The 17,714-nt window shown below is 42.1% G+C and overlaps 1 protein-coding gene across 10 annotated transcripts in view; it reads right to left on the reverse strand.

The window, feature by feature from the left end:
• Positions 1–3,749: 3,749 nt before the first annotated feature.
• LOC308476921 (uncharacterized protein) overlaps positions 3,750–17,714 on the reverse strand; it is a 212,206-nt gene continuing 198,241 nt past the window's right edge. For all 10 annotated transcript variants that reach the window (XR_013986176.1, XR_013986177.1, XR_013986178.1 and 7 more), the window contains 2 exons: positions 6,184–6,292; positions 3,750–3,841 (listed from right to left, as the gene is read on the reverse strand). Coding sequence is in view for 2 of the 10 variants with exons in the window: in XM_081005115.1 (XP_080861241.1) it covers positions 3,820–3,841; positions 6,184–6,292 (131 nt within the window). In the remaining 8 variants the exon portion in view is untranslated. The remainder of the gene's footprint in view (positions 3,842–6,183; positions 6,293–17,714) is intronic.

Below are 17,714 nucleotides of genomic sequence, written 5' to 3' on the forward strand. Positions count from 1 at the left end.
ACCTTTACTCTGCGTTGTGGAAGAAGCAAATATTACCAGTGTCGAATCAATGATTTTTCAACATCAACTTCATTGGACTGGTCATGTTGTTCAGATGCCTGATTATTGTCTTCCAAAGGAGCTTAAAATGGAAAGCATAATGCTGGTGGTCAACAAAAGAGGTTTAAAGACTCTCTCAAGACAAATCTTTCAAAATGTAGTGTAAACACTGACAACTGGGAAACACTGGCCTGTGATTGCTCCAATTGGAGAACAGCCTTTAGCAAAGGTATCATGGACTTTGAAGACACTCAAACTCAGGACAAAAGGGAGAAATGTGCAAAGAGGAAGGCACGTTTGGCAAACCCTCACCGTGATCAGCTCCCACCTGGAAACCTACTGTGGAAGGACATGTGGATCCAGAATTGACCTCCACAGTCACTTATGGACTCACAGTTAAGACCATGTTCATGGAAGACCATCTTACTCAGCTATGAGTGATCACCAAAGAAAAAGAAAATATGGTTTTTAAACAAGTGGTTGATACATTTTTATTTTTCTAAAAGAATAAATAAAGGCTGTAATTCAGACTTCAGTCTGTAGATTTCCTTGAAAAAACACACACCAAGCAAAGGAGGAAGCAGGGGGATGGAAGCAAACATTTTATATGCTCTATCACACCTGAGATAAAAAATTTAAAACCCTGAAGTCAACCATGAAATTAGTGACAAACAGCAATCTATGTTTGCTCAAAAACAAAAACACCTGAGCTTCTTTAAAATCTCTGCTTAAAATCTCCGTCTCACAAAAATCAATATCCCTACATGAAGATTCCTCCAGCTCCTCCAAGGATAGGCTCTTTTTATTTTAACTCTACAGATGATATTCTCATTAAAAAAATAATATAAATAGAATGCAGTCAACAGAAAAGGCTTAAAGGCTCATCCAATTTCTTTTGGCTACTGGGATCTGGCTCTTTGCACACAAGTAAACAGATCAACCCCCCAGCCCAGCTTAGCGGTTTTATTTCAGCATTGTTGCCATATGCATTGTGATCGTTTCTCAGCAAAATCAGGATGCCTGCTGCAAATTTATCCCATATACCCAGGGCCGGCCCAAGACCTTCTGGTGTCAGAGATGAGACCAATGCTTCCCCTTTCCTGAACCAGACACATGCCCTGGTGGAGTGGGAGATTCATGCCACCGAAGGCTAATCATCTCAGGTTGCCTCACTGGTATGCTAGCCATGCTGGGGCAGAAAGCTAGCTTAGGGGCCACAGGGCAAACCACATGCCACACCTTTGTGGCCACTTTCCACCCCTCAGAATTTGCCATCTGAGGCAGCTACCACACTCTGCCTCAAGGTAGGACTGGCCCAGCATACACGTTCCTGACTGAAGACCAGAAGCAACTGGTAAAGCTTTTCTGAGGCTGTACGGGTTCAGGTGTGCGTGAGGGGATGCTCCTCCATGAAAATTTAGATAGATGGAAAGATGGCAGGGAGAAGGTGAGATTGAATCCACCTCCTAGGTCACACTAGCTTTCTACATTCAGATATATTTTTTCCCCATGGAGGACTGTTCAACCACTAGATCAGTCCAGTAAAAGCTTTACCAGTGTACTGAACTTTTGTTCTTCAATTACCATAAAAAGAACACTAAAAATCCAAAGAACATCCTTCAGCTTCATCTCATTTTTAGGTGACAGATTTAACAGATCCATATAAATACAGCACAGGAGGCTTAACCCAGACTCAGGGCACCAGAATCTCGGTCCAAAATTCTGGTTAAAGAAAGCTGATCAAAGATGTAGACCACACTGGCCAACTAATGGCCAAGAGGGCACACCCAACCCCCAGAGGGTTAATTGGGTCACCCCAAAGCCCTCCCCATGCATGTTTTGTTTGTTTGCTGTAAAATAACTTTTTAATCATTATCTTTTCCCCACTGTCATATCTAACTGCTCTGCTAGGTAAAGGTAAAGGGACCTTTTCAACGAAATTGAAAATCTACATCAGACATTCAGAAACCAACAAGCCTGCTATCCCAGCCTGGTTAGCCCCCTAAAAATTTTGATACCCCATAATTAAATACAATATACTCCCATAGAGACTACCTTAAGGTAAAGGTAAAGGAACCCCTGACCATTAGGTCCAGTCGTGACCGACTCTAGGGTTGTGGCGCTCATCTCGCTTTACTGGCCGAGGGAGCCAGCATACAGCTTCCGGGTCATGTGGCCAGCATGACTAAGCTGCTTCTGGTGAACCAGAGCAGCGCACGGAAACACCGTTTACCTTTCCACTGGAGCGGTACCTATTTATCTACTTGCATTTTGAGGTGCTTTCGAACTGCTAGGTTGGCAGGAGCAGGGACTGAGCAACGGAAGCTCACCCCATCGTGGGGATTCAAACCGCCAACCTTCTGATCACCAAGTCCTAGGCTCTGTGGTTTAACCCACAGCGCCACCCATGTCCCTGCTCTGCTAGTGGTGCCCAAATGCCCTACAGTCCTTTAAACAATTTATAAGTGCTTACAGTAGCTTTCTGCTTTGTTTTCTCTCAGGAACCATCAGGAACCATCATATCTCTTCATCAGGGATGGGAGCCAGACTGCCAGCCCCAGCCAAGGGCAAAACTGCCAGCAATAGGGGGCAAGTGTATTCGAGGGTTTGAACTGAGCCAAGGAAAAGAAGGGAGGGCGGAAAAAGAAAGTGGACTGGAGGAGGAGGAGCAGAAAACACTCCCCTAGCAGAGTTGCCAGCAGAGAGAAGCAGGGAGGACAGAATCATAACCCTAAATCTAGGCAGGGCATGTTGCAGGCATGTGAATACATGTAGGGAGAGGGGTGTGGAATAAAACAGAATGATGCAACATGGGAGGTTGGTAAAAAGCTCTCAGCTTCTCGTGGATGGCAAGAGCAGGGAGACCACCTTGCCAAATATTCTCCAGGGAAATAGTCGAAGGGGGGGGGGGAACCACATTCAAAAATTGTCAAAAAAAATCTCTTCTGATAAATACTGGATGAGATTTTCCCTCTCAACTCTGTAACCTTGAGCACTTCACCAGAAAGGGATCCAGCACAAAGGAAAAAGAGATTAAAAAGAGGGAGATAAAAATAGCTCTAATGCACCACACAAGCACATACGCAAAAGTCAGCTGCAAGAAGTGGAAAGTTCCTAACGCATTCAACTCTGTCTTTATTAAGAGGGGAAATATTCAGTTCAGTCTATCATGGAACCTGCACAACGAAAAGCTACAGACTGAGGAAATCTCAAAAATATATGTATGAAATTACTGTAGTATGTATCTCTCCCCCCCCCTTTATTTTTATTTTTAAAAAGGAAGGAATAACATGAATAACTACCCTTGTTAAAGATGCTGTCAAAACACACTGGGAAAATTTTCCCTCAATTTCTGAACAGAACTGACAATCCATACCCTAAGATGCCATTGCTGCATTATTCCACTGCTTCAGCACATGGGATTATGCTATGCAAATTAGCTGCCATAATTAGGTTGATAACAACACATTCCAAACATAGCTTCCTTGTGACAACTTCTTCAGGACAATTGTTGATCCTAAAGAGGACCATGCAGCAATATTACTGCCACACCACTAAAAATTATGTTGTTATTAATTAATTCCATGTAGGATTATTTTTGTTTCTCAACCATGCTAGTTATGACAAAGCAAGTCATAGAGAAGTCACAAAAGAGAGGCTTTAGCGTGCAATATCTCCAGGCAACAGAAGAAGCAGAGATGACAACTTACCATGTGATAACTTCTTAGAGAAAAGGGCTTTTTTCAGCCAGAACTTGTTGGAACTCAGTTCCATCACCTCTCAGGTGGGCACCACTGCCATTCTAAGGGAATGAAGGAGGTGTTCATGGTGAGTTCTGGCACCTCTTTTTCAGGAAAAATCGCACTGCTAGAAGTCATTGCATATGGAACACATAAGCAATATGTCTGGGGACAGCTGGTAGGGTGTGCTCACATGCCCTAACTCGCCCCCCGCCCCCCAGGTTCTCTTGCTCAGTGACACTGGCCTCCTTAAGAGGGGAAGATCTGCAGGGGGTTTCTACTTGCAATCACTTATACAGAGGTAGAATCCTCCATGTGATCATGGACAAAGTAGCATCGCCGACTGCATGGAATTTTCTTCTTGCATTTGAGCAAACCCAAGTAAAAGTTCCCCACAGACCTTCCCCAATCAACATGAGGAAAGTAATGGACACAGCAGATGGGGTGGCATGCATGGGGAAATTGGGAGCAGGGTTTGTCTGCAAGTTCCATCCACCCATGAATGCAGTGGTTGGCCATGAAGCTCACTGGGTGACTTTGGGCCAGTGACTGCCTCTCAGGCTAATCCACCTCCCCACAGGGTTGTTGTGGGGATTAAATGAGGAGGGGGTACACCACCTCGAGCTCCTTGAAGAAAAAAGTGGGATACAAATGCAACAAATAATGCAATAATAATAATCCACATATAGGGCATTGATACGTTGATGCCTTCAGTGAGCTGATCATCAGTAATGATCCTGTTTAGTGATCCTGTTTAGTGATCTTACTGCACCTCTGCTTCCTTGGATTGGGACCAGATGGAGAACCATATTGCCTCACTTAGCAGGGCAGTAATGGTGACTGACTAGATAGTCTGGTAAATTATGTCTTGGTACATGACCATACAACCATCAACCTATCTCTGTGCAATGCCATTGGTTTCCATGGAGAAGCTACTCAAAGGCCTTTCATCTTCTTTGACTGAACCATCTGTGTACCTCTCACTTCCCCTCACATTGCCAGTGAAAGTCTACTTAGTATTGATCCAAAGCAGATTCCAATGTATAGTTAGCAGAGTAAAAACTTAAACACGCTGCAAGATTCCCCAAAAATAGACCAGAGGCAATTATATTTCATCTAGCAGAGCTTTACTGCTACTGAAGGCAAGTGAACATAATGGTCACAATTCTAATATATTCAGGACTGGCACTGTCCATAAGAAATCCAGTTGCAGCAGACTTAAAATGTACAATAACTTATAATAAGTCTAAAACTTAAGACTATAGCATACAGACCACCACACCAGACGGAAATGAGATAGAAAGAGAAAGTGAGGAACTCATGCTCCTTCTGGCCCTACTATTATACTTAGCATGACCTTGACAGAAAGAGATTAACAGAACCAGTTTAAACCAGCTGTACTCAGCTTCTCTGAAGGAATAACCCAAACATCATAAACCTTCTGCTTGCTTCTTTCACACAGAGAGGTTTGCAAAAGCTTCTTGGGCCCTCTTGAATTAAGTAGAATAGGAAAGATTTCTACACATCAGATCAATACTATCTGCACTAAGAAATGCATCAATGGTTCACCTTATAACATCAAGACCACTGGTCCATCCTAGTCTAATACTGTTCTCTGACTAGCAGAAGCTAAAGAAGATAGAGGTCTTTCCGAGACTTGCAACCCAAGATCTGCTATCTGGAGATGAACTAGGGACCTTTGGCATATTAAGTTCGACCATTAAGCTTTGGGGGTTCTTCTGACAAGAAATTACAAATCCAACAGTACTGGTAATCAGAGTGAATGGAAAATATATAGGATACCAGAGATACAATATTAGAGATACAGTTCATAGATAGGTGATAGAAAGATATGGATACAGTGTACCCTCCAGTACCAAATCTCCACTGGATAATTTCACTGCTGTGAAAGAAGGAAAGCAAAATATGGGGAATTCACTTTGTGCTCGGCTTGTTTTAAACTGCAGGTCTGTTATTGTACCCTGGTGGCAAAAAATTCAATAACACAGGTTGAGGTAGTTACCAGGATACTGTAATGAGGTCTGTTTTTTTATTTAATATCTTCCTAATAATTTACTACATTAATGAAATTTGTAGAGGATAATAAATTAGGAGAAGTTGTGACCATCCATTCAGTAGGCAGAAACACAAAGAGAACCAAAAAAGATTAATAGGCAGAAGACAGCAACATGAGATTCAATTTAAAGAGAGAGGGCGGAAGACACAAAAAGCCATCTAGGGAAATATAATCCAGAACACAAATAATGCAATGGGGGACAGTAGGGCAAAAGCAGGAGAAAGAGACCTAAATGGGCAATAGTAGCACAACATCGAGCAGACTTAACAAGCATTATGCTTAAAGGAGATCCACCCACAACAAATAAATCATTAAATGTTTATTTACCCTAATGCCTTTTCCTTTTCCTTATCCGGTTTGTGGTGCTGACACAGTAACTTTCTGGGTCCCAGTTGCATCATATCGTGACTCTGGCCAGTGAGGAGACTGGACCCTGCTGCAATAGAACAAATAAAACATACCTCAAGAAAACCTCTCACGCATATCTTGGTGAATCTTTGATGTCTGTATTTGACATCCTCTGTAGTACTGCATGATGGGTTGCATGCGACAATATTTTGTGTCTGAGAGCATTTGTTAGGTAAGATGCTGCCGTTTTTGACAGATTAACCCTTATGCTGTTTGGGATTTGATGCATCCTAAAATCAAAATCAGCAAGAGAAGAAGAGTTTGGATTTGATATCCCGCTTTATCACTACCCTAAGGAGTCTCAAAGCGGCTAACATTCTTCTTTTCCTTCCTCCCCCACAACAAACACTCTGTGAGGTGAGTGAGGCTGAGAGACTTCAGAGAAGTGTGACTAGCCCAAGGTCACCCTGCATGTGGAGGAGCAGAGACGCAAACCCGGTTCACCAGATTACAAGTCTGCTGCTCTTAACCACTATACCACACTGGCTCTCAGAGAAGTCAAAAGCACTCACTTTGAACTCAGGAAAAAATCTTAATTTTTTTGTGAGCTTTCAATATTTGCTTCACCTTATTTGGTACTTAAAACATATTGAAGGATCTGTAGGGCCAACATAGTTATGCTTTGGAAGCACGTCAGAATTAGGGATGTCCTGAAACACAAGATATTCCTCAAGGCTTCACTGAGATGGCATATTGTAATCTTACTGTCTGTATTTATAATAGTGTTTATTAAGGCACACTCCTTCATTGTCTTCCAAGACAGAAAGATGCCGACAATTATGGATAGATCTTATATGATCAATCAGCAATAATTTTCAATAAATGGCAGCCCTATTCTACCAAATGTTTCTTCTGCTTCAGGCACTTGCTACCTCCTAAGCTGTAGAAGGCTGGACCTTGCAAATACAGTCATACCTCAGGTTAAAGTTGCTTCAGGTTGAGAGTTTTCAGGTTGCGCTCCACGGCGACCTGGAAGTAACAGAATGCGTTACTTCCGGGTTTCGCCACTCGCGCATGCGCAGACGTTCAAAATGATGTCACGCGCATGTGCAGAAGCGGCAAATTGCGACCCACGCAGGCGCAGGCGCGGGTTGCGTTCTCTTCAGGATGTGAACAGGGCTCCGGAACAGATCCCGTTCGCATCCAGAGGTACCACTGTATTTAGAGCTGAGCATCTGAGCGACCAAGAATCATGGCAATGTTCCACCAATCATGGTTAAAGTCAATGTGAAGAGAGAAGAGAGAGCACATTCCTAAGCCTTGATGCTGCTTTTCAGCCTGTACTTTGCAGGGAGACAGCAGTAAGCATTGTTATAAGAAAAAACTTCTCCTTTTCCCTTATGGGGTACCCAAGAGCCTGTACGTAGGTTCTCTATTGGTAGGAGAAAATAACAGAGGCCAACCAGAGAATATTGAGAAGCAAAACAGCTAGTAAGCATGATCTTTATTAAACTGTTGCAACAGGGTGCTCACACACACACACACACACACACACACCCCACGCAGAAGGGAGGAGGAACCCAGAACAATGGTGTGCAAGCCCTTATATAGACTTTTGAAATTGCCATCCTGTAGCTCAAGACCACCCCTCAATACATCATACACACATCACAGAAGGGGCGGTCTACAGCAGAATCCTGTCTGGCAGGAAACCTGTTAATGGGTTTACCTGGACAGCCCGGCCATTCTTTTGTGATGATAAATATTTAATTCCTGAGTCCAGGTCACAGACTCACCCTATTCATACACAAATGTGCCCTTAAGGCAGGATTTGTGAGCACAGAGACATTGGGGAGGCTTTTCCCATTTCCATCCAAACTGCAGAGGAATATTTGAGGTCACTGAAAGAGCTTTAGGACTGTTTTCCTGTACTGTTTTCAGACATGTGGTTTATATATTTAAGTATGAGTTTGCCTGAACATTGATTTTATACCTTAGAACTTATAATTCTCAAAACAGCATGAATTAGGTCCTAGTAATAAAAAGCATGAACTATGTATTACAACCAACTTCCCAGCAACTCTGTTGTAAAGTTCAGCTGGATCCATTTTCAGCCAAGTTTCAGTTTTTCGGGCCAAATGGTCACTCTGAACAAATGTACATCACACACACACACACACACACACACATGCAAAACAGTCAAGAATTCTAAGGCTAAACACAATGCAAGACAGTCAAGCTATTATTGGTGCTAATTAGCGCTACGGCAAACCATATCATTCTTAAAATGTGGCCGGCAGAGCTCTGAAAAAGGCATGGAATTATTTCCCAGCCCTGAAAACATGAAAGAAAGAAAGAAAATCAAAGCAGCCGCTTTCAATCTGCTCCACACAACTAAATGAAATCCTTCATCAGTGCAAAAGGGCAAAAATGCATCAGCGGCAATTGAAAAGCGAGCTGTAATTCACAGATCCAAACACTCATTACAAAACTGATGAATGAAAAGCGTGTGTTTGAACAATACTAAGCAAGGGAAGAGAGAGACATTAAAGGGGGAGGGGTCAAAATCATGACACATGAGACGGCACATTCTCACAGTGTGGTTTTCCCAAGAGAACATTTGAAGTTCCTTCAGCTAATGAGGGATGGTCCGCACATGGCCAGAACATGGAAGACATACATGAAATGAATTTCATGCCTTCGTTTGCATACGCTTTGGGGCCATGTATACATTTCCTTGTTAAGAACAAACCCTGTGAATAAATGCCTATGTGCGCAAATTTCATTTACTTGAACCATACATCTCTTCACAGAAGAAAGCGTCACACAAGAGAGGCCTGATCACATTGGAATTTATTTACCGTATTTGTGGCATTTTCATCCTGCCTTCACAATACAGTGGTACCTCGGGTTACATATGCTTCAGGTTACAGACTCCACTAACCCAGAAATAGTACCTCGGGTTAAGAACTTTGCTTCAGGATGAGAACAGAAATCACGCAAAAGTGGTGCTTCAGGTTAAGAACAGTTTCAGGTTAAGAACAGATCTCCGGAACGAATTAAGTTCATAACCCAAGGTACCACTGTACTAAACTAAATAAATGATACCACATGTTGAGTGACAAAGTCCTCTTAAGGCTGGTGGGAGCTGATGGCACAAGCTCTCTGGCCTGGGTCCCCTCGCTTCTGTCTTTGCTCAGGTCATAAAGGTCAGAAGCAGCCCCAGGCAAGATGATGGAGGGGCTGCCATAGAAGTTCTCTCAGGCTGTTGATGATTCTGTCAGGAGCCAATGGCTTGAGCTCCCTATCCTTACAGGTCATGAGTGTATACCCAGTTTCTACGTGCCATGAGGGAGGGTGTACAGGTTCACTTTCTTGTCACATCATGCAGAGTGCAAACTCTTCCAGATGCTACCAAAGTTGTTCTGTTCCAACAGGTCCATTTTTGTCATGCCAAAGTTTGCCCAGAATAGCAAGGAGTCATGTCATTCATTGGACACATGTGGTTTATTTCTGCTGATGTTACCAAAATAGCACAAGATGTTACATTTCTGAAGTGATTCCCACACCACTAGGAGTGGACAATTTTTGGTTTCTCTCCATTCCTTCTTTTTTTAAATCTTAAATTCAATTATGCACATTTCCATATCAGCGCTTTCTCTCTCTCTCTCTCTCTCTCTCTCTCTCTCTGTGTGTGTGTCTGTCTGTCTGTCTCTTCCTTGTTAGGACTTTATTGTGCATTTCTCCTAATATACACATTTTTCTATGCAATTTTCCTAATATACATACAGTATTCTTGCAAGCCATTTTCCCTAATATAATTCACTTTTGTATGCTGTTTTCACTTATCTATGTATTTTTTTTTATGCATACTTTCCCCTAATATGTGCATCCTTGTACACATTTTTGGGTTGGAGAACTGCACCACAAAATTCAGACACCATGCAAATTTCAAAAGACAGCTGCATTTCAGTTTGTATATTGTTTCGGGAACTGCGAATTACATAGGTTCACATTAAAAGGTGAACTGAACTGAATTTCTTCCCTGGCAATTTATCAATCATATGAGCAATATATGAAATTCCACAGATGTGTTCACAAGTCACTTGCATTACATCCCCTCAAAGTTTTGGATTACAGTAAGCTAACATGAAACTGCTGCTTTTGAATTATGGTGCTGGAGGAGACTCTTGAGAAGAAGATCAAACCTATCCATTCTGAAGGAAATCAGCCCTGAGTGCGCACTGGAAGGACAGATCCTGAAGCTGAGGCTCCAGTACTTTGGTCACCTCATGAGAAGAGAAGACTTCCTGGAAAAGACCCTGATGTTGGGAAAGACTGAGGGCACAAGGAGAAGGGGACGACAGAGGACGAGATGGCTGGACAGTGTTCTCGAAGCTACCAGCATGAGTTTGACCAAACTGCCGGAGGCAGTGGAAGACAGGAGTGCCTGGTGTGCTCTGGTCCATGGGGTCACGAAGAGTCGGACACGACTAAACGACTAAACGACCAAACAACAACAAACATGAAACAGTCACCCTACACATTCCTCCATTAAATTACCCTCGTCATTACATAGTGTTTTTTCACCAGTCTTATCTCCCCAGTTGATATATTTCTTATGCTGAAATGATTAGTGCAAAGTCATGTTTCATTTATGGTTACGTTCTACTGGATGTTGATTTGAAAATTCAATAAAATATTTTTTTAAAACTACAGAATGCCAAATACATGGAGGTTATCTTTAGGGCTTCTTGCATTTCTGTTCTTCTGTACCTGAGCTGCAATGTAAGGCAACGCTATCAGTGTGAGAGGAGATTGGAATTCTGAGCAGATATTCATAAGGAATGAATCAGGTAATCTGAAAGAAAATGTCACACTAAGATTTTGAAGTAAGTTGTTAATATTTGCAAAAGATTTCCTAAAGCTCCAGAGAGACTTAAAACCAATATCAAGGAAAAAATCAACTTGTGCTGAAATCTCACTTTTTGCCTGTCCTAGCTGAATCTATTTTTAAAGCCTTCATTATTCAAGGTTATTTTAACATATTTTTCACTTGAGAACTCTAACACATACTAATGGCATTAATTAGAAAAAAACACACCAAATCCTTATGCAAGCTGCAGCTGCAATACAACATTGCAGTCTGCATATTTGTGTGTGTGTTGGATTTGGATGACTCAACAAACAGGGCTGGCAAAACACAGCTTGTTGTCCAAAGCAGCTGTGTTGTAGAATTCAAGAGCTCATACCAGGAGTCCCTGCAGTTGTTACAACTTTGTACCCGAATTTATGTGGGAGTAGGGTCTTTTATAATGACCCCAGGCCAGAGCCAGTAGTGAGTAATTTCAAAATGGCAGTGTGGAGAAACAAGAAACAGCAGAGCGGTGGCAGCGCAAGAGGCAGTGCTGAAAGCACTTGCCTTTTCCCTTTCAATTAAAACAAAATGAAAAGGCAAGAAGGTTTCTCCCTCTATTTTCTCCATATTGTATCTTATGGCAATTGCTATCGTCAGAGATAAACGAGTTTAAATCTTGGTACAAGTAAGACTTGAAATGAAGGTAATTAAAAGAGTTTTAGTAATGACAGTCCTGTTTGCTTCCTGCTTCATTTGTAATCTTCATCCCCAACATTGCTCCCTGATAAAAGGAAAGATTCAGTGTGTGAATTTTCTCCCTGACACTCTGGACCCAACTCTATTAACAGATAAACACGGCCTTCAACACAACTACTAAACCATTCCTCAGAATCCTCACTTTTGCAGATTAGAATCTCTTGCTTCTTTCAAAACAACTCATTAGCCATAAACTGGTTAAGAGATAAAAACCTTTCTCCTCAAAGCAGAAACCAAAGGTTTTATCAGTGCTATCCAAGGCCCTGTTAACTGCTACCAATAATTATAAAATAAGTCAATATTCAGTAGAAGTTTCCAACATGGTGCCCTCCAAATGTTGTAGACCACGGGTTCCATCAGCCCTGGTCAGCAGGGACAATGGTCAGGGATTATGGGAGTTGCAGTCTAGCAACATCTGGTTGGCACCACCTTGCCTACTGCTGATATGCACCTTTGTGTGTATCTTGCTCTAACAAGTTTCATTGTTCTATTAGTTGCACAATAGCATTAACCACACTCTAAATATAGGGTTAGTTACAAAAGAGAGCAAGGCTATGAAGATCAGACTCTATGGGGCAAAGGAAACAGGCTGCAACTTGAGATACAAGTGTGAAGGGGCTAAACCTGCCCAGTCTTTTTCCTTCAACGGTGCCCAGAATGCACCTCTGTAAGAAGTAAATAGTGAGCATTCACATCACAGAGAAAGCAGAATTTTACACTTGGTGATACTCTCACAGAAAAGGTAAAATCTACCCTTCATCCCAGATCCTATATATATAATTTTATTAGCCTTTCTGTTACATATTTCATGTTTACACAATAACCATCCAAACAATTCAATAGTCTCAACTTCCCTTCCCCTCCTTCCATGGTTTCTTCAGTTTCCCCTCTACTCCACATATTCTAAATATTCCATAACTTTCCCCCTCTTCTTCTTTTTGCCTCAGTTTACCATATACTGCTGAATCTACTCTAAACTTGCTAACATATTTACCTGTTTACACTGACTTTTAAAATAATCTACAAATACTTTCCAATCTTCCTTATAAACCTTCACCCCAGATCCTACTGATGACCACAGTGTACTCATATGATCAACCATATGAGCTTCAGCAAAGATCTTACCTGACCTGTATGTACTCAAAGAGGTCATATGTCAGACAACTGAAGGAGTCAAAGCAGTAGCCCACTACCCAGAAAACATTTTCTGTTGCATATTCAATACAGATGTGAATCAGTGTAACAAAGTCTCTGTGTTCTCTTGAATAATGAAGGCACTATTTAAACATGGTGCCAGAAAGAAAGTGTAATTCTGAAGACAAAGGATCAAAGCAGCATCAATGTCAAGTGAAGCAAATAGTTTGCAATGGGAACCAGACAGATTCCATTTCTTAGGCTTCTGGCATACAATAAAGGGGACAATGGGAAACTTTTAAAATTGCCACAGAATTGAATGAAGAAGAACAAAAATAAGTAAGTACTGCAACACTGCTGCTACCTGAGATACAAGAAATGGAAGATCCCTCCTAATTATTAGAAATAAAACAAAATGCATTTTGAACCAACAAAGAATGTGATGTATGAGCAAGCATGATGGAAGCAGGAATCTACAGAGACACCAAAATTTTTGTTGCCAAATGATCCAAAATGGCGGGTACTTGTGAACATGGCATTTTGAAAGAAGAATTGAACAGAGCCGGGTGGTAAAAATAGTAGATTCCAGAACAGAGCACATCAAAATCCTGTATTAAATGCTACAAGGAGCCATAGATATGCACAAAGTTCTTCAATAAGTTCAATGACAAATACAAGTGAAAACCCATCAGAATGTAAGAATATGCATTACATCCACAAAAATAAATGTAAGAAATAGACAAATACCATTGCATAAGAACAGTGAGGAGACCAGCAGATTGTGAAATGAAAGTTGAGATAATGACCTCAGCAATCTGCAGCTTTGGCACTGTGTGTAGAAGTTATGAAAGAAAAATCATTATGCTGAATTTCACAAACACTCTATAGCAACGGTTCTCAACCTGTGGGTCCCCAGATGTTGTTGGACTACAACTCCCATCATCCCTGAGCTCTGGCCTTGCTAGCTAGGGGAGCTGTAGTTCAACAACATCTGGGGACCCACAGGTTGAGAAAGGCTGCTCTATAGCAAAGGAAATCCATATAGCATATCAGAGTGAGATAAACACCAATGGCTTATGCAGAAGTTCAGACATATCCTCTGTAGCAAGGATGAGGAAACCTGTGACTCTCCAAATGTTGTTGTTGGAGGATGATGAAGAGGAGGATTAGAATTTATATACCACTTTTTGTATATAATTTTTTATTAAAATTATCAAACATTCCCACAATAAACTTCAAATCACACAATTACATTGTTTCATAAATTGACTGCCCACCCTCACCTACAAAGTGTTTTTACTCAAACCTTTCCTATTATGTTATACATTTACCCAGCGCTATTTTTCTAGAACAGGAGGTGCTGGAACTCACGATGAACGCCTCCCTCATTCTCTTAGAATGGCAGTGGTGCCCACCTGTGAGGTGCGGAACTGAGTTCCTGTGAGTTCCTGCTGAAAAATGCCTTTCTTTATCTATTGCAAAAAGTTTCTCTGTTACAATTATTTTATTATTTTTCTGCTGCTGCTTTTATCTCGAATCCTACCTGGGATTTCATTTGACTGTAATATTTTGTTTTATTTTTTAATAGTCCATGAGAGACAGCCACTTTTCATTTAAAGAAGGCAGACTACAACCCCCATCAAAACTACTCAGGATAACTGTGGTCAGAAGAAGAAGAAGAGTTTGGATTTGATATCCCACTTTAGCACTACCTAAGGAGTCTCAAAGCGGCTAACATTCTCCTTTCCCTTCCTCTCCCACAACAAACACTCTGTGAGGTGAGTGGGGCTGAGAGACTTCAGAGAAGTGTGACTAGCCCAAGGTCACCCAGCAGCTGCATGTGGAGGAGCAGAGACGCGAACCCGGTTCCCCAGATTACAAGACTGCCGCTCTTAACCACTACACCACACTGGCTCCCACAGTTCCATGTTTTGTGCAACATGACCCAGACTGAAGTGCTAAAGCAAATGGGAGAGAGGAGGGCAAGGAGGGAGCATGTGGGGCTGACATTCATTCCAGGCTTAAGGCTTTAATAAGCCAGGAACGCCAGGCTGGAACTGTCTCATTGTAACAAAACACATTTTCTCGAACAGGGTACTATTATAACCAGACATAAATCACACAGAGAAGCACTACACATGCATGCGTGCATAAATGAAACACACCCAGGCCTCTTGCAATCTCCCACCACAGGCACACTCACTTGTTAGCGCTGCATTTTGTTAGTAAGGAAAAAAAGAAAAGAAAAAAAAGACCACAGATACAGATGGTTGTAGAAAACGCAATGACAAATCAGAAACAATAGAACATGTAATCACCAGCTTCTCTGTCCTATCCAATACAGAACATTTTGCCAAAGGCAATCAGTCTGCAAAAATGTTTCGCTAAGAGCTGGGTAGGCTGCATCAACTAATCATTTGAGAACTGCTGCCTTTCTACAAATCAAGTCAGTCCCTACCCAGTTCTTGGGAAGAGCAATTACACCTTATGCTTGGGATAATTCTGCTGTAAACTGATAAAAACAATATGATACAATAGACCAGATGCAATACTATGGAATTAAGAGAACAAAACTGTTGTTAAAGATACTGAAATCTCTCACAAATCTCTCTGAAGCAACTAATAATTTGATTTTTTAAAAAATGAATGTAGCCATGGGAGTAGAACGATCATAGAAAGATAAGAAAATGATCATATTCCCTTTCAGTAATCAGCTATGGGAGTTAACCTGAAATGAAGAATGAGAAGAAGCTGAGAAAGTTAACATGGAAAAAAGTCACACCAGAAACACATGAGGAATTTGTTCTTTGCATATTCTGGTCAAGGCTGATCTGACCTGCACCTCCTGGAGCAAAGTGCAGATTGGAAGGCAGAAGTTCATTAGATGTTCTGCTTCTCTAATTTTTGGGTTGCAGTTCTTGGCTAAAAAAACATACCAAACTTTGTATAAAAATATGTACTTTAGGACACATACATGGGGGGGGGGAATAGTAGAAATGCACATTTGGGGGAACATAATTTTAGAAATGAATGTTTTGTGAAAAAATACATGTTTAATATGATTTTTTAAAAATTATTTTTTGGGGGAGAGAATGACAAATTAACGTGGAAGCAGGATGAGACATGGGCCCATGTGAAACAAATATGGGCCAGAAAAACAATGCAAAACAGCTGCCTTTCTTCCAACTTGTTATATCAGAAAATCCCTAAGTTACAGGAGATTTCATACAGAAAGACCCTTGGGGTGCAAATTCTCTACCTGAATGAGCACTCGCAGAACTATGACAAATACCTTTAATCAGTGCTTTTTTTTTCTAAAAAAGAAATGTTTTGGGATGCTCTCATTTTCCTACTCATATTGAAATACTGCCCCTCAATGAGGCCAAACTTAGATTCACAAACTGTTTAGGGGTATGGGTACCCCTGCGTCCCCCCAGAAAAAAAGCACTGCCTTTGATAATTAGCAACAGGTTAATCTTAGAACATGGTAAATTATAAGCCCCTCCAGGAAAGATTATGCCCTATCAAATGTAAGCAACATGGCTGATTGTTTTTTTAAAAAACGGATACTAAAAGCAGCACCTTCACAGTCACACATTTGTTCTCAGGGGTTAATCAGAGTTGTTGCAGCAAGCTGATCAGTCAAGCATCTCATGCCCCAGTCTCCACCATCTCAAAATAGCCCTGCCATCACTAGTGCCAAAGGTAAGGTAAAGGTAAAGGTACCCCTGCCCGTACGGGCCAGTCTTGACAGACTCTAGGGTTGTGCGCTCGTCTCACTCTAGAGGCCGGGAGCCAGCGCTGTCCGCAGACACTTCCGGGTCATGTGGCCAGCGTGACGAAGCTGCTCTAGCGAACCGGCACCAGAGCAGCACACGGAAACGCCGTTTACCTTCCTGCTATAAAGCTGTACCTATTTATCTACTTGCACTTAAGGGTGCTTTCGAACTGCTAGGTGGGCAGGAGCTGGGACCGAATGATGGGAGCTCACCCCACCGCGGGGATTCGAACCGCCGATCATGTGATCGGCAAGTCCTAGGCGCTGAGGTTTTACCCACAGCACCACCTGCGTGCCAAAAGTGCCAAAGGTAGGAGTCAGTTAAGTCTCCTGGCTTCTAGAATACTGCTGGTCGTGTTGCTATTGGTGATGCTGTCAACAGAGAGCTAAGCAGAAAGGTAACAGAACTTAATGCAGAGTCTGTTGGAAAGAAGAACAGGGTGTCCAGAGGGAATGATGTTGTGGCTTGGTAGAGAAATAAAGATTGATGGAGATGGCAGTTGAAACAGGCTTTGGAAAATGGTACCCATTTATCTAGGGACACGGGTGGCGCTGTGGTCTAAACCACAGAGCCTAGGGCTTGCCGATCAGGTCAGCAGTTCGAATCCCCACGACGGGGTGAGCTCCCATTGCTCGGTCCCAGCTCCTGCCAACCTAGCAGTTCAAAAGAACGTAAAAGTGTAAGTAGATAAATAGGTACCGCTCTGGCGGGAAGGTAAATGGTGTTTCCGTGTGCTGCTCTGGTTTGCCAGAAGCGACTTAGTCATGCTGGCCATATGACCCGGAAACTGTACACCTGGCTTCCTTGGCCAGTAAAGCAAGATGAGCACCGCAACCCCAGAGTCTTCCGCGACTGGACCTAACGGTCAGGGGTCCCTTTACCTTTACCCATTTATCTAGTAGCCTACAGTGGGATATGGTGCATAGGATAGCCTGAAGGACCCAGTATTCTCCTAGTCTTCCATCGTATGAGATTACCATACC

This window comes from Podarcis pityusensis, assembly GCF_964106645.2.
Source record: "Podarcis pityusensis genome assembly, chromosome: 5".
Classification (NCBI taxonomy): domain Eukaryota; kingdom Metazoa; phylum Chordata; class Lepidosauria; order Squamata; family Lacertidae; genus Podarcis; species Podarcis pityusensis.